Source organism: Gasterosteus aculeatus, chromosome 15 (assembly GCF_964276395.1).
Source record: "Gasterosteus aculeatus chromosome 15, fGasAcu3.hap1.1, whole genome shotgun sequence".
NCBI classification, from domain to species: Eukaryota; Metazoa; Chordata; class Actinopteri; order Perciformes; family Gasterosteidae; genus Gasterosteus; species Gasterosteus aculeatus.
In genome coordinates, this window is record NC_135703.1 from 12,324,353 (window position 1) to 12,350,405 (window position 26,053).

Consider the following 26,053-nt stretch of genomic DNA (forward strand, 5'->3'; position numbering starts at 1 on the left):
TGTAAAATTATGGCAAGAAACATCCAACCTAAAAATAAAAATCCACATCTGGATTCTGGTCAATTCTGGGCGAATTTAGCAAATGTCATCAGTCATCTCCATGGCAACGGAGGCTGAGTGTTGGGCATCGTTGCATTTGGGGCTTGTGTTACCGGTTACCGAGACATCGTGTCAAATGGATTGGATGGCAAAAAAGAAGCTTCATAACCTCGTGACTTAACCTGCCTGCGGGGTCAACGCGTCCTCCGGAGGGCCATGTGCTGCAATGTTAGGAAACTATACAGGGACATCACCTAAGATGCAGGAAATATAGATATTTGTATAACGAATGTGAGGGGGGACGACTCCCAGATATGCTAATGCATTGTGGCAACTATGAATCCAGTTGTTGTAAAATGGGAAAGGTTAACACAGTGTTTTTTGTACTGTGTTTTATTTGATTTTTCAAATCCTTCTCTTTGGATTCCCCAATCTTTGTAAAAGTATAATACAATCGTACCAACCCCTCCCGCGCTGAAGACACACATTCCAGAGCGTGCAGTGCGCCTTTAACCAGCGTGCGTGCGCACATGCGTAAAAGTGTAGTAGGTGGTGCTGTGCTCCGCCGTCCTCTGCCGCTGGGTCGCTGGTGATGCCGAGCGCAGCGCGGCGCTCGTACGTCTCTCTGTGCCCCTGCAGACCGCAGCTAAAGGCGAATGAACCGGGGCGAGAGGCGCGGATGTGAAGGATGGAACCTCCGGGCCTTTTCTCCTCGCGCGGACAGCTGTAACGTCGGCAGACGCGCGCGCGGATTCACGGAAAAGGTGAGAGTGAGAGAGACTGTGCATGACGGAGGGAAATGTTCTCCGTATTCACCCCGGACCACTTCTCCTTCCCCATCGGATGCTGCCGCTGCCGCTAAGGATGATGATGGTGATGGTGATGATGATGGTGATGATGCTCTAAACGCAACCTGCGTGATTTTCCTCCGGTAAAGGCCAGCATGCCTGACGTCAATGAGAATTGAGGAGATGCAGGATTGCCATTGTTTTTTTTACCCCCCACACACGTAAAAAAGAAAAATGTATATGGGCATCACGACGCAGCATCCCCAATGCGGAAATAAGGTAAATAGATCGCCAACATGGCTGCGCTGTGCCGTCGCTTCGGATGGGATTTTTCCTTCTTTTTTTTTTTTAAAGTGTTGCAGGATCGCTCGCGGTGAGAAATGTGTCTCGAGAAGTGGGTGATATCAGCGGGAGGGGGGAGGGAGAGGGGGGAGAGGGGGGGGGGGGGGGGTGCTGCTGCAGCAAGCGAGTCCTTCCGTCGACTCGCGTCAAAACGATGTTGTCATTACTCGCAGCTGAAGGTGCGGTTACAGCGAAGCGCACCTGCGCTCCCGTCGCGATGAGCGCATAGTCTGCTCGTGTCAGGAGGGAAAGCTCTGACGTCAACAATGAGCAACGGCTCGTGGTTATTTATGTGAAAATGTGTTCAAAGCAACGCGTGACATCTCACTGGACTGAGAGCTTTATCGCTATTCTGGTCTGTGAAATCATTTGGTGTCCGAATTAATAATTATTTGCATTGAACTCGTTTATTTGCGGTCCCTTTTTTTTTCATTCCTACAAATAACGCTTTCCCATGCTGATGGGCCCGAGTTGCCTACTCATGAATTTGTGCACTTCACTCCACTGGCTGAATATTTACAACGAGCCATTGTCTTGTTTTGCTGACATGTGTCTGTTGGGTCTCCCACTGCATAGCAGATGTTTTCTTCCCTCTCCTCCCAAGTACAGCAGCTCCTCTGACATCTCTAAAAATACACAGAGTGTTTCCCATTCGGGACTCCATTTAATATGCAATTATGCTGACCGAGTGTTTTCAATTGCCATGATGACCAAAGTGAATCCTTCTACCCGACTGCCGGGCTGCAGGATGCCATGCTGTCTTTTCAGCGCAGTGGAATTGCTGTTTAAGTTATAAGGGCTTCATGACTCATATGGGTCCATTAACAGGCAATGATTGGCAATTATTTCGATAAGCAAGTTGTCCTTTCAGTCGTTTTTTTTAGGTAAGCATGACAAACACGCTCTGGATCCAGCTTCTAAAATGAGCTTCTGTCTTTCTTTTTCTTACATCAAAGTCAATTCAACACTTAAAGACGTCCCCTTGAGCTCTTTACTCCAAAACCAAGACGGAAGAGCATTTCATTGGAGGACGGAAATATGTGACTGCATTTCAGTGACCGGGGAATAAGAACCACTGAAAGAGAGAAGACGTCCTCGGGGCAGCATAGCCTCGTGTTTCTGTGCTCATGCGCTGCTGGTCAGCTGACCCCCCCCCCCACCACCTTTGGCCCTTTGTACACGCATGTGATCCGGACACGTTTTGGGGGGGCCCCTGGCGCCGCTCTCTCCGTCGGTGTCATTAAGCCCACAGGATGCAGCCGCTGCTGAGCGGGATGTCAGGCACAATTATCATTTGCACTGGAGTGCTCCCCGGCCGGCCCCCCCAGTATCTCCACAGGAAGAGGGAGCCCACGCTGAGAGTTAATGAGGTCCTCGAAGGAGGGCGGAGAGGCAAGGCGTTAATTACCCGTTCAAAAGTCTACTTCCACTTTTGTCAGATAGGAATAGTTTATCTCTCGTAGCGACGGGGACAGCAAGTGAAAAGACACCTTCACCGATGTGGCTTCTCTTCGCAGGGTCGACGTTTGGCGCTTTGCTGTGTTTGACATTCAGCGACAGGTAAATACTGAACTCTTCTACTTGTGAGGTACAAGACATGGTGCATCTGTGGCGTGTAGTCCAAATACAAATAGCGACTAATACATACACACACATTTGTAACATTTGTGCTGTTGAAGACATCTTTTTCAAATTAACATGGCCAATATTTTAGGAAAAATCCCCTTGAATAAATGACTTGTACCAAAAGAAGAGTCGAACTAAGAAGTGAATGAAGTAAGGAAACCTGTGTTGTTTTAAAGGTTGTTTTCCACAGGTGTGAGTGCTGAAACAAAAATCACAAGACACAAACAATGAAACGCTGACGTTCAATCGCACGTCAGAGCGAAAGGTAAAGTTCAGATACTTCAATGGAAGTGGAGTCTTTGGAATGACGGAGAGGATTTGTTCCCGCTTTCAGAATCTGATACCTGCATCCTGAGGATTAAAGTCTTAGTGGGAAAGATTCATTTTTAGACGGCTGCGCTGTGAAATCATTTTTATAATCTCTTCAGAAATGCAGATGTCACAACACAATTCAAACAAATTGTTTGATATTTTAGTGAAGGTTCTTTTTTTTCTTTCTCTTGTTAGCCGAGTTCGGAACAACAAAAGCCAAAAGCCGCTGATGCAAAACCACAACTTGTCCTCGCTTTATTGTAAGGATTAAACAAATAAGATATTCCGAGTTATTTGTCAAGCTTTAGAGGAGCTGGTGGGGTTTTTGTTATTTGGAACAGAGCCAGACTAGTTGATTGCTTTACAGTCTTTATGCTAAACTAAGCTTTAGCTTCATATTCAGCATCCAGGACATTAGGGGTGATATCACCTCTTGGCAAAATGAGATCAAGCGTATTAACCAAAAACTCATTTCCTTGAATACAAGCCACATTTTTGTCAATTTAAGAAATTATACTTTTTTTTTTTACAAAATATACAACTGGATCCAATGTCTCTAATGTTTTCACCAACTCAAATGATGAATTAAGTAACAGTAACAAGTAATTAAGTAACAGTTCGGTCTGAGCCTTGTAAACTCAATGGCCTGCATACTATATATTTATATTAGATCACTTGCAATGATTCTGAGCCGTGTTATTAGGAAGTGTGACCTGTAAGCGCTGCACGCTCTGCTGTCTGATGTGCCGCAGGATGATCGAGGAAGGCAGCAAACGGGGCAAGGCCATGGTGGAGAAGAGACAGCTCTTCATGGAAATGAGTGAGTGGAGTCGATAGACAGAAGAAAGACCGGAGGAGTCTCGTTTCATAATCAGCTCATGTAATCCTTTGACCGGCTGCAGGTTGCCCGGGAGATGTGTGGTCTCCCACACCAACAGCATGACTGCTCCCACACAAGGCCGGCGATAGTGTGAACAGGCGTTGATTTGAGATGATTAAACTGGTCCGATTTAGCCGCATTTATTTGAGACGCTCTTTTCCTTCTGCAGGAGCTCAAAACTTCGACGTAATCAGACTGTCGACCTACAGGACGGCCTGCAAGCTCCGGTTTGTGCAGAAGAGATGCAACCGTAAGCACACGCAGATTTTCCCCTCGATTTCACGCGCCAAGGAGAAACGGTAAACCGCCACTCACAGTCTTCTCCCGCCCCTTACAGTTCATCTGGTGGATGTCTGGAACATGATCGAAGCCTTTCGTGACAACGGGCTCAACACGTTGGACCACAACGCAGAGATCAACGTGTCGCGGCTGGAGACCATCCTGTCTTCGATCTACTACCAGCTTAACAAGCGGCTGCCCACCACCCACCAGATCAACGTGGAGCAGTCCATCGGGCTGCTGCTCAACTTCATGGTGGCCACCTACGACAGGTACGGGATCAGTGCAGCGCTCTGCCGAGGGGGTCTTTGGAAGCACTTTTTGGGCAGCGTTGATGCAGATTGGGGGATCCCGCAAGAGCTTCTTCTACTTGTGAGCCTTCAAGTTGCACACCGGTTGGGAGCGATTTAAAGTGATATCTGTAGGCCTAAAGAGGTTAAAACCTTTTTATTTGAATTACTTGTGGGAGTCCTGATCCCTGCAGGTAAAAACACACCTTTGCTCAAAGTCAGGGGGTCTAGTTGTTTCTGCCTCAGTCTAAAGTTACCACGTCTCCTCTTTAGCTTTAGTCAGTCAACTCACACACAATTAACATAAACTAGTGTGTGAGATATTTGATAAGTCCTATCAATAATTACCTGGCCTGCTAATATAAAGTCAGGTGATTCATGTATTAAAGGCAAAGTGGTACTCTGTAATACACTAAAAACAGCAAACCTTTATCATGATTAAAGTGTTGAAACAATTCAGTGGTGAAGATCATGTAAAGCTCTGCTGTTAACGTTTCTCACATTTCACACATCAGATGTGATGGTCATTTGTTTTTTGTGTGGAAACCACGTCAGCTCCGGCTTCTTGTGCAAACTATCCACCCAGCCAGGCTTACGGCCTCAGGAATGAGTCCAAAAAGCTCACAAACGTTGGATCAAATACACAACTGTCAAACCCGAGACAGAAATGTGTGCTATGTTACAAAAGAAGAAAGACTCTCTTCTCTGCTTTGTGCTCACAGCGTCCCGGAGCTCACGTATTGAGGGGAAAGCTCTCTCTCTCTCTCTCTCGTTGTTGTACTCTGTGGGTGCCGATTGATTGGCCGCTCGCGCCTCGTCCATTCATCGACCCGCGCAGTTGGCTCACTTTCATCTGTAAGGCCGCTCTGGTCCCGCTCCGTTATTATCCGGGAGACTTTGTGGAAATGGCTGCCTGCGATCAGGAAGCCGCTTCCCTATCTGTCCCTCGACGCCCAAAACCGAATCAGGCAGAAGAGCTTTTGTGTGCTCGGTTACCTCTGCTTGGAAACCGGAGAGAAATGAGTCTGAAAGAGCTGGTGTGCGAGCTGGAGAGATTTAAAGAGGTCTTGAGGAGGCCTGACCTGAATATACCGCGTTAATCTGTGATTTAGGGCTTAGTTCATGAATTTTGACATTTTACACACAACATCAAAAATGCAATCATGCAATTTAGTTTGGCATATACACCGTTGTGTAATATGTTAATCTTTACGTTTTCATCTCCAATCTCAGCAAAACTCTCGGGTCAAATAATCACTGGAACGTGCAGCATTTCTCTGCAAACATGACACCGTCTTTTATAAGAAAGAATCTGTATGTAACTTTATAATGTCACAGTTTCATTAAGTGACACTTGTGTGATAATACGAGAAGCTAAAACACAGAGTGAGAGTAACACAAGAAAAGAACATGACTGCTAATATACGCAACCAGAATCTACAGGTCATTGCAGACCAGATGAGGATGAGAATAAAGCTTTTCACCTCTTGCCCCTGCAGTGAAAGCCATGGGAAGCTGACGGTTTTCTCAATGAAAGCCATGCTGTCGACAATGTGCGGAGGGAAGATTGTGGACAAACTACGCTGTAAGTACCGTTCTAAGCACCCTAGATGTGCCACGTTAGATCACATGCATGTGCAGGAGCGGCTTTTTGTCGTTGTTAGCTTGATCTCCTGAAATCGGACTCCATGTAGTTGCTCACATCGAGCACACGAGGGCACCGTTGGAACACGTATGCCACATGAATCGGCTTTGACTGCATGATGCAGAGTAGACAGATTGTGGATCAACACATTCACACATAATATGACTAAAGGCTATCTTACTTGAGAAGAGTCAACCCGACACATGATGTCCTCGCAGATATTTTCTCACAGATCTCTGACTCAAACGGAGTCATGATGTTTGCAAAGTTTGACCAGTTCCTCCGAGAGGTGCTGAAGCTCCCCACAGCCGTGTTCGAGGGCCCTTCCTTCGGCTACACGGAGCATTCGGTGCGGACGTGCTTCCCTCAGCAGGTACGAGGAGAACTTCCTCTCCTTCTCCGTCCTCTTCTCGTTCCGTAATCGTTCGCCCGTCTTGTTTAATACACGTTTGTGTGCGTTTGCATCTAGAAGAAGATTATGCTGAACACGTTTTTGGACGTGTTGATGGCAGACCCCCCCCCTCAATGCCTCGTGTGGCTGCCGCTCATGCACCGACTTGCCAATGTTGAAAACGGTGAGATCAGGACGCCTCGGCTCTCCATATTCACGCTTAACCTTCGTATCACATTTTCAATACAGAAAAAACGGCTCATAGACATCTGAAACCTGTGAGGAGGCCGCAGTCTACAACCGTAAAATGTGATGCTACTTTATACATTTCAGAGTCAAATATTGGACTGTAACTGGGTTGCGTGAGACTTTACAGATTTAATAACATTTTATTTATTTATAAAACAGGATACTGTGCTGTAGATTATCCAACAAGACACCAGCTTTACTTTCACTAATTAGTCGCTTTATTACATTTAGCTGTTAAAACATACTTTTATTAAGGCGGATTCCTGAATGTAAGCCAGTATTTCTATAGTGATTCACTTAAGTCACTTAATTAAGGACCTTTTCCTAGACTCCTGTTTAATAGAGTTTAAAGGCCTACTAGTTAAGAAACTACTGCTTTAAGCTTATCTCTTTTTTTATTAATGTAAATTCTTCTATGTTGACTACGAGGTTGTAAAACACTGTCTCAAAAGTGACTGTATTCAAAGATTTAGTTATAAGATAAGAAATACGAACAGCTTCATAAATACAAATAAATAATTAGAGATGTCTCAATTGAAAATAAATAGAAGAAAAATAAAAGAAAGTAATTAAAAAAGCCACCACTTGGTAAGTTAAGATCTGTGTCTCCTCTTTGTTGCTGTTTTTATCCTCCAGTCTTCCATCCGGTGGAATGTTCGTACTGCCGGAGCGAGAGTATGATGGGTTTCCGCTATCGGTGCCAGCAGTGCCACGGCTACCAGCTCTGCCAGAGCTGCTTCTGGCGCGGCCATGCTAACGGTCCCCATAGCAACCAGCACCAGATGAAGGAGCACTCCTCTTGGGTAGGCCCAGATCCCTCTCAACTTTACGTGGCGCTGTCGCCTTCTCCAAGCAATCCCAGAGTCCACGACTCACAGCCTGAGGGATCTTTTTAAATGACATTGCATACGGTGCATACAACACAAACCACTGTTTGTTATAGGAACAAAAACAACAACATTAATGAAGTGTATCATGAGGGTTATGTGGATGCATCTGTTCCTTGATGTTTTACTGCTTTTGTGACAGATTTGTGTAGTGGACGTCTCTATGAAACAGATGTGGGACGTTGTTCAATGTGCAAGTTGCACTTTATGCGGGCGAGCCAGTTGTTCCCACGCTGCCCATCAGTCACCTGATACTTGGAGGGACAAAGATGACATGTGGTGATAAGTCAGCTTAAAACGTAACATAAAATAATTAAGATCATTAAAACAATAAAGTTTTAAACCAATGACCGAACCAAATCTTTTGCGTGTTAGTGGATATTTTGTGGAATTTGAATCTTAAGTATCGACGTGTACAAACCTCTATTCCGGGTATACAAAATACCCCCAGTGCATCTGTCATCTATGAGTCCAGCAAGTCACTGGTGGCTTGTTTATTTGTCCTCTCTGTTGGTCCTTCAGCACTGATGTCTTGGCTTGTGGGCCCCTCAAGGGACACCAACATCAGCTGCTGCATCGCCTCTCCTTTCAGAGATGACCTCCAATCGATTTTGATTCGGCTTTGACAGCCAACTACCCTCTCACATCCCGCTGAAGACACCGGGGCGCACATATTGCTCTTTGCTTTCTGTCGCCACTGATTGCAAACAAAGGCCAAACATTGGTTGCCGATTAAAAAAAGAAAAACAGAAAAAGGTTTCCAATGGCAACCTAACCAATCGTTCCCATGGAGTGCTGCAGATACCTGATGAACACTTTGTTGGTTCTGCCCTCTTCCCAGAAGTCTCCGGCCAAAAAGTTGAGCCACGCGATCAGTAAATCTCTCGGCTGCGTCCCGATCGGAGAGCCGCCACATCCTGTCTTCCCCGAGCAGGCAGAGAGACCTCAGGAGCTCACGCACACTGTGTAAGTAGCCATCCCCGAAACATTTGCTGCCACCGGCTGTGTAATAACTGGGGGAAACCCAATGATTTGTCGATTAACCGCACGCCGAGGCCCCAGTGTGCTCAGGATCTGTAGTCTGCTCTTGTCGTGTAAACGCCTCCATCTTTCCGCTTCCTGTCGCTACACGACTGATAAGATGTCAGGACCATAATCATTGGCTAACGTGGAAATGGTGATTTACTACGCAGGTTCAGCCACTGCTGCCGTTAGCAGGGCGGGCGTCCCCATCAATCTGTTGGCACTGAAACGGGCACAGGGTTGTAAATCTCACACTCCGGGCTTTGAGGCCCATTCAAGTCAGCATAGGGAATGCATTATATTCTCCTGCCGTCTTTAACCCTGCAGACTCATTTGCATTTCAGTTGAAAAATGGATCAATCAATTCCAGCACTGAGATACATCGGCCACATTATATGTTTCTGTTTCTATAATGTTTCCGGTTTAAAAAGTCATTCATGATTTTTCGTGTTCATGGCGTTAATAGGATCGCAGGAAATCTGTCAACTTACTCTCAACATTTCTCGGGCCACATTTCATAACAAAATCCTCGTATTGGTATTCCAGTCGGGACCTTGAACCTAAGCTGTCTGCGCATGGTCTCGCTCCTGGCAAGTGTCAGTGAGTAACTGATAGTGAGCTTCATCACGGGGGGAGAAAGCAGCTCAGTGACAGCCAGGGAAAAGAGTAAATACATCCACAGGATCTCTGGCTTTACTGCAGGAAACATGCAGTCATCTTTGAACCAGTCGTCACATCTCGGCTCTGTCCACCGGCAGGAGGATCTTTAGCAATTATGCCCCAACCTATGCATACCTCGCACATGTACATTTATAACAATTCAAATAAAATGTGTGGCTAAAACTAGTTGGTTAGAAATTTCAAAGTTCTTGTTGTTAATGGATTTCTTTCAGACTCTGACAAAGTGCATTCTCATGCTCTCGCAGATGGCATTTCCAGGACGGTGCCATTGAATGTTTGTTTGTGCACTGACTTTTTGGATAATAGATGTGACTGTTGACCCCTGAGACATTCGAACGTCTCTCTGTCTCCATTTTATTGTCAAAGTCTTTGAAGAAAAATGTCTATTTTTGGTTCCAGAAGCCTTTCCGTTTGGATTTGTGCGTGGTGATGAAGTAGCGCCTCTCATCCACCTCGCCAAGAAAAGATGCTTCCTAAACCTGACAGCCATTCAAAATATGTATTCATCGGCGACTGTCAGCCTCAATTGTGGCTCAGACGGAAGGCTTCCATATTTAACTGTACACTTCTTCCAACTGCAGAATGTTTTCATGGGAGAGTTTGTTCGAGTCCATTTTGTGCTCATCTCAGTGAAAACATCCAGATCATAATTGGTTTGGAATGTGGCACAACATTTTGTGATTGAGCAAAAGACTGAAAAGAGGGAGAAAAAGTGACAAAATCAGACTATCAGCACCTCTTAATCTCACTAGTTTACGTGTTATATATTTTTTGAAAGAGATGTAGAGACTCAATGTCAAATAAACCCCCACATGCCACAAATGATGGTTTCAGGTGGGCTGTGTAAACACCCGCTAAGCTAAGCTAAATGTCTGCTGGCTGTAGCTTCTTATTTAACTGATGGAGCTGTGATATGAGCCGCGAATGCTCCTCCAGCTCTGTGCAGATGAGCAAGATTCACAGAAAGTTGAACTATTCTTTTAAATCCAACACTTAAATCTCACTTCTATACTTCTGGAAGAGCTGCCACTGATGGAACAACTCCCACTTGTTCCTGGAGGTTTTCAGAGAAATGAAACCGTGATTGTACGCCTGTCATTCCAGTGAAGATTCCCCTGTTGCTACAGAATCCTTCCCTTAAACTGAATAATTTTATCGTTGATCCACAACAGACAAAATTGCTATTTCTATTCTAAATAAAAACCCACTGCAGCTCGTTGCCGATCTTGATGAATGTCGCCTGTGAAGAGGTGACGTTACGTGATCAAGGAGAGGTCCGTGTGAGGCCGATGGAGTCACCGTGAGTAACAATGGCAGAATCAGGCTACAGCGTCAGGTGTGATCAATACACCCGAACCTCACAGACGAGCGTCTCCACCTTGTTCCAACCGCTGGCATCCCCCACAGGCTCAGGGAATCTATTCTGAAAGGTTTTAAAAAATATATATTTACTGACAGCAAAGACTAACGGCGCGCTGAGCCGGGAACTTTTCCCTCCACTCAGAACTGTCAGAGAGGCTGTTGGGGACGTGAGTTTTGAAGAGTTGAGTTGCAGTTTTGGGATCCATCGTCTGTCTCGGGAACTTTAAATCGATGGTACGGCTTCCTACCCTCAGACAGCGCGCTGCTTCTGCCAAAAGACATCAAACAGCGTCGAAAATAGTGACACTAGTGTCACAGTCTCTGTGCCATGTTCATTAATACTTTATTATTTTCTTCTATATACAGTAATCCCAAGAAATCCCATCTTTCTTTATTCTCCTATTCGAATTTCATCACAGGCATTAAAATGGAGGGAACAGGGATGTTGTTCACTTTTCTGTGTGCGTGATTTTATTTATGGCCGAGGCATCGGGGAAACGTGAGCACCTCTGCCAGCGGGAGAGGATGCTTCATGTTTGTGGTATTATTTTTAGCCCGTTGTTTGTCAGAAATAAGGTGAATCCGCGCGTATGAAGCCCCACCAGACTTAATCTACCGCCGTGCCCCGGCCAAGTGCCAAGTGCACGGAAAGGATGACACGTTGTCATTCGCGGCACGCAGGTAGCACGAGGCTCGGCGCATTGCAGACTTTGATCTTTTATTGCCTGAATGTTGTGTCAACTCCCTCCAGTTTGACCTCTGAGGCAGCGGCTGAATTACTGGACTTTAATCAGCATTTCTCCAGCCGGACTGTGGGCACGGATGGGAAGGAGTCGGGACGGCTGTTAGAGGAAAAGGAAGTACTTTTACGTAACAAGAAGCCCTACAGTTCCACAGGAGTTATATCGGTGTGCTTGAAAAGGACTGATGATTATTTATAGAAGGATAGCGAGAAGCTTTGACTTATATAACTCGCTGAAGGTAGAGGGTGAGTTGAGATGTGTAAAATGCAATTATAGTACGGGCTGCAAGCGGCAAATTTGTTTTCACTGGCAGGGATGAGAGTAGATTAGTGCTTTTTTAGAAGTTGACATTAAGGTGTTTTGAGCCAGTGGCATTTCCGAAAGATCCAGTGTGTGTGTGTGTGTGAGATAGAGAGAGGGAGAGAGAGAGAGACGTCGTCATGCAGTCACGTGACTCTGAGTTTCCTTGGAGACAGCAGTGGTGTGGTCGCTCTAAATGCTCGCTCGCTCAGTGGCGAGCAGATTAGGCATCTGGAAACAGCAGCAGTTGGATGTATTGTGCCAGCCGGGCAGGTGCTTTCTCTCTCCACGGGGGTAAGTGTGATGTCCCGCGTCTCCTCTTTACTGCGCCCTCAGGGTGGAGTGTTAGAACACAGCGAGCGCTGAATGAGAAGCAAACATTGAACTTGTGAGTGATTGTACACGCCGGCTGCCTGCGAAGGAGACCAGAAGGCAGCTTGTGCAGGTTTTACGACCAGCGGGTTTCGATATTACTGTTTGCAACATCAGATTAAGCAGGATTGTGTTGTAATATATAGAGGATTTATGCTGAATCTGTTGGGCTTAGTCCTGAGGGAAATGTGAACGTATGCACCGATAAATGATTTCGATTGCGTTTCTTTAAAAAGAATCCGCTTAACCCTCATGGGCTTCCATGGTTTAGGGAGAACTAACCAATTATTTGAATACGATCAATGATCTAGAAATGATGCAGCCTCATGCTCTTATTTTTAGAAGCACAATAATCTGTGTGCTGTTGAGGCACTTTGTGGCACCGTGGCAGAGAAGCGCTCCACAATGTGGATATAAATAGTGTGATTTAGGCCAAAGAAACCGCTGATCGGCGCCTTTTGTGCAATAATGAGTGCTGTAAATACAACAATAGAACAAAAGGCACCTGAGCAGTATTTTGATGGTCGGAGGGTTTGGGCTCCGGCGAGCTCGCGGGGGCCACCGAGGCAGCGGACAGATGGACCACACCGCTCTGTTTACGCTCTCATAGCACCGCCCGCAATGTCACCTTTCAAAGATTTTCACGGACTTCCAGTTTGAGCCGTTTCCTTGTCTGCTGTTGTTTCTCTCGCTCCTGCTAATTAGGTCAAAGCCCGAGGAACAAATAAATTCCTGGAAAAGTCAATTATATTGTTAACAGCATGTTGTGCACCACACTTAGTGCACCGTAAAATGATCCCCCCCGCCTCCCCGCTTATTCTCTTTTGTACATTTGGATTAAATTGAAGTCAGGGTCGCTGATTCATGATTATTAATAAAACGCAAATGCCCTCTACCCCATTTCCCTGGTGGCAAGCCCCACAGGCCTCTGCAGCGTAGCATTAAAGATCTCTAATCTTGTCTTTTAGTCAGCCGAAACCAGCGGCCAACAACATGAACGACACAATGCTCATGTCCTCTGGGGCACCAACACCTACCAAAAGGTAAGCACCCCGGGCCAAACGCACCATGTCTTCCGAAAGACGGGATCCTTATTATTCCACGTAATTGGCTGATGCCTTCTCGAAAGACGACAAAATGTCACGTTGCAAAAATAGACTCTTTTAATGCCGCAGAATTCACTCGGAATGGGTGACAGGCTCTCTCTCATCGGTGGAAACGGCGAGAATGGCGGCGTAGATCTGACTGTTGTTTGTTCCCTCACACTTGACACCCATCTTTGCGTCCGAGCCCATGTGAGCGTATTTTTAGAGAAACATTTGTTCTGCTGTCATGAAGAATATGTGAGCACTGCTGACTAATGGGTTGATTTGACAAACGGATCATGATAGAATTGGAGCCTCATCATGGAAGCAGATAGTGGGCGAGAGCCCCGGGAAAGTAGCCTAATTGTCCACTCACTTCTGCCCCTCTCAGTTAAAGGCCACCTCTATTATTATTTGCTCCCGTTGTTAATGAACCATTGAGGTTGTGAATGGTAATGGAGAGCACTTTGAGGCGGCTTCGATTGTTCTGCACTGTGTCCTGCAAGTCTGTGCAGCGTGAATCTTTCCCTTCAGTGAACAGCATCTCTCCCTCACATCTTTACGGCAATTAACGTCTGCAAGACGAGAGGGCTCAGGGACTCAGGACTTCCCACGGCACCTCAGAAGGGACCAGGCGTCACTGTCTGGTGTGCAGAAAGAGGGCAGAGGGTTTGGGGATCTGGTGTTTGGTTGAAATCCAGACTGACTTTTGTTAAAGAATTCAGAAAGAGCTTGAACGATGTCTGTGGCCTTTTTTCCCCCCCCTTCCCCATATCATACAGCACCACCAAGGACCCCGGCAGCTGAAGGGCATTATGCGCACTGCAGAAACATCTCCATCTCCACAAGGCTGAACCTCAAAATGTGAAACTAAAGCGGCGAGTTCATGCCGACGTTCCCTTACAATCTCTCTGTTGCATTAAAAGTGTAATTACCCGACCTTGTTGGAAGAATTGCCATCTGTATTTAGAGCAACGCTAACAATCAATACCAGATTAAGTTTCTTGCAGAGATGAACGTTTTGTGCAGTGCAGTCTCATCTCAGAGGGCTGACAGCGTCGAGATTAGAGGGGGTTTGAAGGAGGCTGACAAGATCAGGACACCCAAGGCGGTATCCAGCCCCAAGGGGGACGGGGGGGGGGAGACGTCACGCGTGGCGGGTGTGCACAAGAGCGAGGCGGCGCTCTCATGAGGTTTGTTTCACCGTGGCTGTAATGAAGTAGGCTGATAACCTTTGTCTTGACATTTTGCTCCGTGACTCAGAGCTGCTTCGGGAAAGATGTCGTGCACCGAGGTCGAAGCCGCTGCCTCGGAGGTGGTTGAGTGGAGGGGGCGGAGAGGGAGGTGGAGGGGTGGGGGGGGCATATCAACTACAAAGCTGCCATATTTATGGTAGAAATTGCGCATTAAGCCACCGTGACGCTTCCCAGATAAGTTGTGTTGGGAGTGAGTGTGGATGCCGGTAGATAAGCAGCAGGCTTCCCTTGCAGAGGAGAACAGGAGGCCGGCTCCCACCAGCCTCTCCCTGTGTCATATTTGGTTTGTAAATATTAATCTATTATCATAATTACCCGGCAACCGGTCGGCCTGCTCTCACAAGCAGGGCCTATGAGTCAAAGACGCTGCTGCTGAATAATTCAGAGCTCCTCGTGGCTCTGCCCCAGTTCACGAGCCTCCGGACATGAAGAGCGGCAGCGTTTCTCGTTAATCGAGCCTTTCAGATTGTGAGTAGAAATACACATACGTACATTCATGACTGAGTGTTGTCGGTGCAAAAGTTCAAATGACTGAATGTGAGGAACTGTGTGTGTTGTGCTTCCAGCCTCCATCTCAGTCTGGCTCTGCTGACATGGCTCCCTCCCTCCCTCCCTCCCTCCCTCTGCGTCTCCCTCCTAGAGACAATCGCTCACCACGAGCTCGTCCTCCAAGGGCAAACCGCAATTTATTACCCGTTAGTCATGCGGAACCACGGCGGCGGAAGATAAAATTAAAAAAGGAAAAAAAGAGAACGTTGTCTTGAGTTTGATGAGCTTGGATTCAGAGTTAACGAAGAATTGTCGGGAGTCGGAGTGGAAACGCGGCGGTTTGTCTGTCATTAACTGTGCGACGCGTGCGCCACATGCAAGATCAGGATAAAACAATTGGTGGTGAGTAAATTAACATTGGCCCTAAATTTAATCACACATGACAACATAATATTCTAAATGCATCAAATGATCTTGGTAATTGGTAACACTTTACTTTAAGTCATCTTCTTACTACAAAGTAAAAATACTAATTTCAACTTAATACGTGGAGCTTTTTAGAACAATCTTCATGTCAACCATACGACGGAACGATTGTGACTGAGCCCACAAAGCTGTACATAAGTGATGTGGATCGTCATAGCCGATATCCAAAACAGCTTACGAGGCAAATATGTCACAAATAGTGAAAATTGGTTATCTAATTGTTCAAGATTTAAATGAGTCAAGAAGCATAAAATCATCTTGAAACTGTCGAGCTTCAGTGACGTTGAAAGACCATCATCACGGTCAATAAGACGGACCATTCAATCCTGTGTTACAGAGTAATGATATACCAGTGTGAAATGTGTCTTCGGATGCGATAAAGATTTCAGAAAATATATTGTTATCACTATCAGTGTATTGATACCAAGTAAACATGCAACATCATGACATCTGAAAAATCCAAAACAAGATGCCCGATCCCTCCAGATGTTCTAAAGATTTGGATCTGTGTGTCTCTAAATGTCTTGACCTTTTAGTTAAATCATCATCAGGCCAATCACAGCACAGTATTTAAAAAGCATTAACCATTATGTTGGGGACTAAAATAGGACCAGTGACACAGTCTGAGATGTGTTTGTGTTTGAGGAAAATAAAATAAAATGCTGGTATTTTCAATTGTGAAACCAAAATAAAAGGTCTATGGGAGAGATGCTAGTCGGTGCTCGTAGGCAATCAATGCATCTCGGTCCAAAACCTGAAACAGACCGTCAGGTGGTGCCAGGAAACTGCCTGATGGAGCAGCTTTTATACTGATGATGCCAGACATCTCAACATGCATCCAACCCAAGCAGCTCCCTGATATGCGTTAATGTATTACTTTGAATCTACAAAAAACATCCGGCTCTGTCGGCGCTTTAACCGGAGCGTCAGAGTAAACTAAATTAAAACACTTCCCTAGTGCAGACTAACTGAATTATTTCTTTTTCTTTTTTAAATCAGGTGGCAGTATCTCTGAAACAAGTTGAATCATCCGAAGAGTATTTTAAGATGTCATCACTGCAGAAGCTAAAAGGCTCTCATCACACAGGCAGCTCTGATTTAATCTGATTTGAGACAATTTTTAATACAAAGTGGATCACAAGACTGATTTGTGTGTGTGTGTGTGTGTGTGTGTGTGTGTGTGGGGGGGGGGGGCCTGGGTAGTCTAAGATGTGCTTCTTGATGCAGAGGGGTCAGAGCCAGATCGGGTTTAATGGTCCTAATCGTCGATCACTCCCCAGTCAGAGTCACATGGAGCCAGGCTCCATTCCAGCTCCACTTCACTCTTCATTGCCACGCCGTACGCCACGCCGTACGCCACGCCGTACGCCACGCCGTACGCCACGCCGTACGCCACGCCCATTTCAAGTCCCATGTCGTATTTGACATTTTAAGTCAGTGAGGACATGGTCAGAACGAGCATCGGCCCAGTCACAGATGCATTCGGCATCCGGCATTGTCTCTTATCGATCTCAGTTCACTGTCTCGCACCATCAACACTCAAACAACCGTCCAACATTAAATTAGCCTCGATTACAAAGTCAGACACGATCCCTTTGACTCAGCAAGCTTCTCATACAGGGGTCAGTGTCGCTGACGTGTGTGTGTGTGTGTGTGATCTATTTCTCTGTCTGTGACTTTGGGCAGTGTGTTGGAGAGTCCCAGTCGGCTAGATGAAGAGCACCGCCTCATCGCTCGCTACGCTGCCCGCCTGGCAGCCGAGGCGGGGAACTCCACAGTGAGTGTCTGGCAGCCCGGCCCGGGGTGGGCTGCAGTCGACCCGCATCCCACATCTCATGTTACCACGAGCCATTAGAGGCGCATCGTTGAGGCTAGAAGACTTTCATGTTGAAGCTGCAGCGCAAGTTACAACTGCTTAACACTCTTTCCTGCAGTTTTACTTGCTAAACACCTAGAAATCTTCCACTGTGACCTTGTTGCGGTGACAAATTTGGGTTGATATGGGGATTAATAGCATATGGAAAGGGTTTACTGAGTTAAAGTGAGTAGTCAGTAAACCTTGTTCCTGTGGATCTGGATCTGATTCCGTGGGAGAATGGCGGACTACGCCACTACTAATGAAGACTACTACAGTATATAAAGAGATAATGTATCATATCACAACAATATATATTTATAACAGAATAAGAACCATGTTATGTCATGAGAGACGTTAAAGAGGTTTTCTAAAGCGTAAAATGTTCACGCAGGGTGACTTTAGATTCATTTGGATTTGTACTTAGTATCCCTTAATATAAAGGAATAAAGTGAAAGCCGTAGTGAGAAGAAACGGCTCCCTGTGTATGCAGAGAAACATACTGCTCACACCACCACAGAAGGTAGCGTTTGGTTGCTAATGCTTCCAATTTTGTTTTTCAGCAACAATGTCCTCCAACGGATCTGGGTTTCAACTTTGATGCCAATAAGCAACAGAGGCAGCTGATTGCAGAGCTGGAGAACAAAAACAGGTGCAGTTTAGTTATTTATTGGAAACTAATACGTGTTATTGTACTGATGGTTGGCAATGCTGTAAATGAAGTATTATTAGTGGTTTAATGAACCACTAAATTAATTATTTTATCTTATCGGCAGTGCATAATGACCGGAAACTAAGAATCTTTGTGCTCAGTATTCATTTGTGTGCAATCTGAAACCTTACTGCTAAATGGAGCCTCAACTCTGGTTCTGGAGGTAAAGAATCTTTGGCTCTTTATCTAACTGACTCATTAACTCATCCAGGGAGATCCTGCAGGAGATCCAGCGGCTGCGTTTGGAGCATGAGCAGGCGTCCCAGCCGACCCCCGAAAAAGCTCAGCAAAACCCCACGCTGCTTACTGAGCTGCGGCTCCTCAGGTATTATCCCCGCTCCTCTCACCAGAGCATCTTCCTCCCAACAACGGGAGGGAAATGCTAATATATTAAGCGTGGAGACAGCAACAACTTCAAGGCCCTTAGGCGGCACTCATTTTTCAAGAAGAAATAATGTCCTACTCATTCGGGAAGGTGGGGGTTTGAATTAGCTTCAGTGTGCATTTGTCATGCTGGTGGGACGCTGAGGCCCGTTGGGCTCAGTTCTTGGAGGAGACTCACGCTGAGAGGACGCACACAGCACTTGTGGCGCTGAATGACTTTTTATTTGTCTCGCCTGGCCTAAATAATGAATCAGCAGTCAGGTCAACAGACATGGCAATCATTTCTATTTTTAAATTGTCTTCAGGTTTTACATCACACTTCAATGCTGGCTAACCACATTTTTAGCAGAACTAGCGAATCAAACTATACTTTCTCACTCTTTGGCATGTTGGAGGATTGTCATATGTTGTATTAAAAGATAGTTATATAACAATTGGTTTATATCATTGAAGGGTACATTTATTATACTTGTTATTTCCCATAGTTAAACTCTGTTTACTATCATCTGACCCGGTAAAGAGAACCGAGCGGAGGTGCTCGCACAGTTTTGTTTATTGAGCTGTAGTTACTCATTATGTACACCAGAGGGCGACAATAGGCCAGAAAGGAATTCAAGGAAAATCCTTCGAGAAAAATCTGGTTCACTTGTAAATGATGAGGCCTTCATAAACAGATCATGTGGAACAACATGACAATTCTGCTATTTGTAATGGTGGTATAGCGAAAAATAATAAAAGCAAATGCCATATGATTCTACATTCAGGCATCAAGCAGGCTCAAGAGTCTCACCCCGGACCCTGAGGTGACTCTAAATCCCCTCTCACACATCTGTACAGGTTACTTGTGGGGAAAAACTACAGGAAAAACATACATTTTGGCCATATTTTAAAGACACAGTTCACACAAAAAAAAGAAGGGACTAAACATTTAAGCTGTCATGCTTTGTTAAGGAGATAATAGGACAACATCCAACTAGAACGTCCTCCCTCTTGTTTTAATGTCCCTAAAAACTGTGCTGCAGGCACCGGAAGGACGAGTTGGAGAGGCGCATGTCGGCCCTGCAGGAGAGCAGGCGGGAGCTGATGGTGCAGCTGGAGGGACTCATGAGGCTGCTAAAGGTAAGACCACCGCCGGTTTCTAGAAGGACTCTGAATCACTATCAATATCCCAGGATGGTGCATAAACACTGAGCCACTTTCCTTATTTAAAATAGCACTCAAAAGGTTTTGTCTATGCTTATCGAGTTCACACAATTTGGTTTTGAGGCGTTGGTGGCGTATTTGATTAAATGAGATGTTGACATGTTTGATTCTTTCAAATCGAGACAAAGCGTCGTATGGTGCATGCAGAAATCCTTTCTTCCTCCTCTTCTTCTTCTTCCGCTGCTTTAATTCTGTTGCTCTCACCCTTCTTGCTCTCTCTCTCTCACTGCTTACCTTTGCTGGCTGATAGGATGAGGAGCAGAAGCAGGCTGTAAGTTGCCTTTAATTCAGTTCGCAGGGCTACAATACCTGGCTCTAGTCTCAGTACTCGGTTTGATACTACGATACTCCTCCTTCGCACGGATGTGATTGAAGGACGCTTTTATAATCGGTTTTAGGAAGGAAGATAATAGTATATCTAACTTCCAAGGATCCAGTGCTCTTATCCAGGCTAGTGCGGCAACTTCCTCAAAAGTACCACTGTGGAGCAAAACTACAGTCTTTAAAATTGGGTGTTATCAAGTTCTTGGTGCAAACAAGTTGAGAGAACTGAGGGACCTGTTCCTTTCATCTGCACTAACAACCTCCCGTCTAATATGACTGCAGTCTGGCCGGCCATCTGCCGCTTGGCTCTGAGCCATCGACCCGAGGCTGCACCAGAGCCAGAGACACACAGTGATCCTTTCTCTGAGACATAAACCTCTCATCTCTGCACAGGCCCCTGTCGCTCGTCCACACATGGTTCTCATTAAGCGCCCGACGCAGTAAAGGTGCACAGACTAAAGCCAGCCGGTGTAGGGGCTTACAGAAGGGTTTCTTGCCTTTAAACCGTTGGTTTGTTCTCCCTTAAAGGATTACCGTCTTTTGGTCACACATCTGTGTCTGGGTTTGTTTTTGTAAAAGTCACCTTTACAAGCAAAAAGGTCATCTCTTTCCAAAAGCAGCCATCTGTGACTTAAATACGGCATCTTCTAATGCAGCAGTTCCAGAATTGGCTTTGTTGATTTAGAGATTAATCCAATTTTAGATTCACTAAAATCGTGCAAATCTTGCATGAAAATAGCCAAATACGCAGTGTTCTGGGCCAACAACACAGCAGCAGAAGGAGGCCCCGTAGGACCTGTTACTCGTCTTTCTTGCACCTGTTGTGGTTAAATATATTAAATGAACATGTACATCTCATTTTTTCGGTGATATCGTAGTTCACGGTTGTGACCAACTCCAAAAATGTTTTAAAACTGACTAAAGGAATAGTTGGATATTTTGGGGAAACTACACTGTGTTTAAATCTAATAATGTTATCAGTCTTCTAACATTCAACAAGAAAGCAAAACAAAGTTTTCACCAAAATGCCAAATGATCACACACAGTCACAACTACCTCATCCTAAAGCTAACCATGTAGGCTGATGGAACTGTAACCAGCATGGGTGTTTTTATGTTGCAGTCCCAGTCCGGAGGCTCCCCTCATTCCTCCCCCAGTCACGGAGCGGGCTGCTCCATGCCCATGCCCATACGCTCCACCTCGGCCGGCTCCACCCCAACTCACACACCGCAGGACTGCCTGGCAGGGGTGGGAGGGGACGTGCTCGAGGCCTTCGCTCAGGGTGAGTGTGCACAATCTCCAAAATAGTTATTGTGATGTGTAGAATATTTCTTTTCTAGATCTATTTACACCGCTACATGATCACACTGCAAGACACCACATGGGTTGTGATTTTGATTTGAAAATCTTTTTTTTTTCCAGGTGTACCTAGAAATCTTCGGAATGATCTATTAGTTGCTGCTGACTCAATCACGAATACCATGTCGTCACTGGTGAAAGAGCTGCACTCAGGTGAGTCGACACCAGCTGCTCTCGACCACCGGCCCGATAAATGTGGTAACGCACACATTGAAACACTGTAATCCACAGATAGCATAACTTCATGTCCAGTTAAGTAGAGACAGGCGCGTTTTGCCACTTTCCCATAGAGGCTAGGAACACAAAATTAATCAGTTATTAAAATTAAAAAGAAAATATGACCCTGAATAAATGACATTCATAATGTCAGACGGGAATGGATTGGAAAGCAGTATATTTATTTTGGTCATCAAACAGCGGCATAACACATATTTTTTTACAGTTTTGTCATGTTTTTTATTTGGAAAGGTTGTCCTAAGAAATCTTTTAACAATCAAAACAAGGTTTCCGTTTCATGTTTTCAGTTCGTTTCATCATCTGGATTATGACCACTGTATATTTTCCTGTTATTGCTGAAATCTATCTATTTGGGATTTTTTGCCAAGTGGCCAAAACAGTTTTGACGGAAATATCTGGTTTTGTTTTTAAAGTTGATGACGTGGAAGACGAGACCAACATGAGGAATGGTGGGGACAGAGGTAATTATATATTATAATTTTATTTTATTATATATTACACCACTCAAAACAGAATGCAGAATGATTTGAAGCTGTGAAGGCACTCACCCTTTTATTTTCAGATATGAATAAACCCGTGGCTAGATAATAAACCCACCATCATGAAACGACCTGTTGTTGGTGTGTTTTGGGAAACAACAGCTTGTTTTCACAATAATAATTATTCCAGTGTTGAAAAAAAGATTAACGTCTGATATCTCAGGATGATGAAATAAAATAAAATGCATTTGCCTGACGTAGATTGGTTGTCTGCAACTGGAAAAAAAGCAGTTGGTCCCAGTTATGACAACCCTTGATTGGATTGGATTTATTACCCAATAAACCAAAGCCGCCCCATTCAAAGTAACAAGGCACCAATGTGCAGAGCCACACCGTCATCTACAAACTCACTGCCAGCAGTTCTGAATATGCTCCTCTGTGTGTGAATCCAGGCACATTGAGAGTACCGAAGCACTGAGGACAAGCCAACATCCGCCCACCCTGTGAGGACACAAAGTCATCGACTGGAAATAATCAGTGACAACAACAACAACAACAACAACCGCTGGCATTAGCACGTTGAGTAATGCATGCTGTAATCTAACGGGATTTCACTATGTGAAAAAAAGACGTCTCTTCACACCTTGCAGGTAGCAAGATGTGTCTAATTAGCGAGTGTGTGTGTGCTTGTCCTGTAAACAAAAACTGCTGTGATTATTTAATGATTTCCCTCATGAGTGATAAGGAATGGCTTGCTGTGCTTTCTCCCATACTGTTCCATGCAGCAGATCATTCTGTACGTAGAATACTGTAAACACATGACCACGGGAACGCCCCGAAATGAAGCTGACAAACATGCTCCCTGTTAGTGACTTTGTATGATTGGTTTTACTTATTTATTTTTAATCATTTTTGCATGAAGTTGCACTCATGGGTTTTGGACTTGCTATGCCAGCTCTCTGTGGGGTTGTGATGACTGCTGGAATGCCAGAATATGTCTTGTGTCAGAACAAAACAAGTGTGTTCACTTTCAGATACGTGTTAGGAAGTTAGTTAAAAGGTAGAATTAGTAATATGCTCCAGTTTCAGTTAATAGTTTGATCTTTTAGGAAAAACACATCTTTGCCTACTTTTTGAGAGATGACATTGACACCAGCTCCTATTTATGTCACTGTGGATCCCAAAAGAAACTTAGCTCAGCATACACCTGCAGCTATATAGCTTAGCTTACTCCAGCTTTGCTCTGTCTTCTGGGAAAATATGCACAAACCAGCGCTTCTAAATTGTAGATGCTGGCGTAGGTCTTGGACGAGCACAGTGATTTCCTGCAGTCTTGAGGTGTGTTTTTTATTTATCTGTTTTATGCTTTGTTTTAGGTTAAAGGCGATATAGCCAGATGAGCTCTTTTCCCCGGGTCCAGAATAATGCTAAGCTAAAGTCAGGCTGTAGCCTCATGCTTACTTACAAACAGCAGACTGGTATCAATCTACTCATTCTACTTTTTAAATACGCTTCCTTACAAAATGTTTAACTATTCTCTTTGATTAGTTGCTGCTTTTGTCGGGAAACAGTTGCGTTTCCATGGTAATAATATTCCTGTGAATGCGTGCAGGGATATCTCTTATGACAGTAAAAAGACATGCATAAATCATGTGTCCCGTTGACACGGTAACCAGGAACGATGGCTGGCATCCAGGACACTGCGCGCATGTAAACACACACACACACACACACACACACACACACAATGAGTCACACACTGCACCGCTGCTACCACTCAAACAAATAACAGGGCTGTGCGATTGAGCTAAAACCAAGGGGCTACCACAAGGACAGAAATGAGCAGTCTCCCTGTGACTAACTGTGACCAGCCTCAGTTTCTATTGTTTCAAGCGTAGGGAAGCACCTCAGGATGGTTAAAGTGGGATGAATTAGACATCCAGTTTTAGCTGTGAACACCTGTGAGGTTAGTCAGCAAGCGAGAAATGCTTCAATAGCTTTCTTCGTTAATAAAGGAACATTGAAGAATGTTTATGTGTGATGAAGGTAGGTTCTAGATGAAATATGGTGGTAATGTCCTTCGACTGCTCAGTCCGAGAGGTCAAAGGTCAAGGGCGATCAAACGAAGAGAGGGGTTTTATTCCAAAACACACAGCAAGTGTTATTCATAGATTGAACTCGCTGGTCATACTTGTCGTGACAGTTGGTTGAAACTTCCTGAAGTAGTACATACGTCACTCTCATGTGACCAGTCAATTTGTCTAATTCTGGAATGAAACATTTGAATGAATATGTAGAGGAAGAATACAACAGCAAGTGAGTAGAAGCCGGGGATAGAATGTGAACTACTGGAAGGAGAGAAGCGCTATTTGATGAACCATGTTGTTGAATATAGTTTGTCTGTGTGTTTGTTCATTTGTGTCAAAAGCCAACAGAACGGATGTTCATTTTGAATCAGGTTATCTTTATCATTTGTGTCTTCTGGTTCAATGTTTTTTGTCCTTCAGGGTTGCCATTCATCTCAAACACAGGAAATGTTAGATTTTTTTTTGTGATAAAAGGTCTGGGAGCAGTTTTAGAGTAATATGATTCGCTCTCAAAAGGAAGTAATAGCAGACTGAATCACACTGAAAAGTATCATGTTTTTGTTTGGAGATCTGTGCAGTAAGCCCATCCTACAATATAAGGGGAGTATAAGGTTTCAACAACCTGTTACACTGTGTCAAGAAAAATAACTAAAAGAGGCTCCTCTTATTTACATTTTAAATGTGATGCTTTTACTCAGTTCTCCGTTCTGCTCTTGGTTATTATCGTTTAGTATTAGTGGACTATAGTCAATGTAATTTGTCAATAACGGAGAATCACATGCTCACTCGCGCTTTCATAGTTAGCCCAAATATAAACGATCACTATGAACGTACTGTCACTTTAAATTCTGTGGCGACAGCTGTCAACATGCTTAGTTTATTCAGTGGACAAGGTCCAGAGAAGATTCAAACTTAAAGAAATACTGTCTTCCCCTTCATTCTAGCCATGCAGCTGAACTCTAACGTTTATGTTCATTCTTTCGGTTTGCGCCTGTAGCTGTTCTGTAATAGTGCTGTACAAAGTAACCATTCAGCAAACAAGATGATCCATCAGCCTTTATGTCCGTGACTTAGAATTTATTTATTTATTTGATGTGTTCTGGGGGGAAACTTGTGCTCAGCCTTTACATTTGTGCCAAACTGTTTGCAGACATTGTGTGTCATGAAAATGACAGGTATATATCAAAGTATATCTGCACAAGTATGTTGTTGTTGCCCATAGTTTATTCACTGAATGCCTGGAGATGTTATTGGTTTCCACTGGTGGAAAACAACATTTAAGTGTTAACAAAGGCAGACAACACATTCCAAATTAACTGATAGACTCACTGATGTCATTATAGCCGATGCAGAGGCAATACTGTACACCCTGTGGGAACAACCCGGGCTATTGCAAATACAACACAGCCGGTCACACCGAGGTGCAAACATTGTGAGCCTTTGACTGATGCACAGAGACGGCGTGCAAAAAGGTCGCCCTCGACGACAACGCTCCCCTGCTGTTATTTATCTGTGTGTGTTCTGTACGGTTACGCTTCTGGTTTGTTTCTCATGTTGATTTTACAAAACAGTTTTATGTCACAAAGCCACTGTCTTTTGTAAATAAATCAAATGTGAGATAAACTAAAAAGATTTAAAACATGGCTTTGACTGGTCATTTGTGATTGCTGGTGTGTGTTTAATAATAATCACTAAAGGTCCCTCTATTGTTACCAAAGGTGACATTTATCAGTGTTGGAAAACAATAAAGATCATTACTTTCGTACAACTTTGAGGTACTTTTACTCCACGGTAGCCTTTTTATAACTTCTACTTTAGCTATTACAATGACAGCAGGAAATGCATTGTATTATTATATTGTATTTTCTGCAAATCAAATAATTATTTT

The 26,053-nt window shown here is 44.6% G+C and overlaps 1 protein-coding gene across 8 annotated transcripts; it reads left to right on the forward strand.

Moving 5' to 3' along the window:
- The first annotated feature begins 567 nt into the window (after window positions 1-567).
- dtnbb (dystrobrevin, beta b) lies at window positions 568-25,804 on the forward strand. Of its 8 annotated transcripts, none has more exons than XM_040200254.2 (20): window positions 568-803; window positions 2,687-2,729; window positions 3,860-3,927; window positions 4,157-4,237; window positions 4,325-4,538; window positions 6,056-6,141; window positions 6,420-6,574; window positions 6,671-6,776; window positions 7,478-7,644; window positions 8,570-8,694; window positions 13,178-13,252; window positions 17,212-17,302; window positions 17,944-18,032; window positions 18,304-18,417; window positions 19,499-19,595; window positions 19,930-19,950; window positions 21,126-21,285; window positions 21,426-21,515; window positions 22,013-22,060; window positions 22,531-25,804. In XM_040200254.2, exons 3-20 carry the CDS (start codon window positions 3,861-3,863, stop codon window positions 22,554-22,556), a joined length of 1,812 nt encoding a protein of 603 aa, XP_040056188.2. In that variant the 5' UTR covers window positions 568-803; window positions 2,687-2,729; window position 3,860; the 3' UTR covers window positions 22,557-25,804. The 8 variants fall into 8 exon arrangements, with proteins under 8 accessions (XP_040056188.2, XP_040056191.2, XP_040056190.2 ...); XM_040200257.2 differs by having other exon boundaries at window positions 8,573-8,694; XM_040200256.2 differs by having other exon boundaries at window positions 6,674-6,776.
- Window positions 25,805-26,053: the final 249 nt, after the last annotated feature.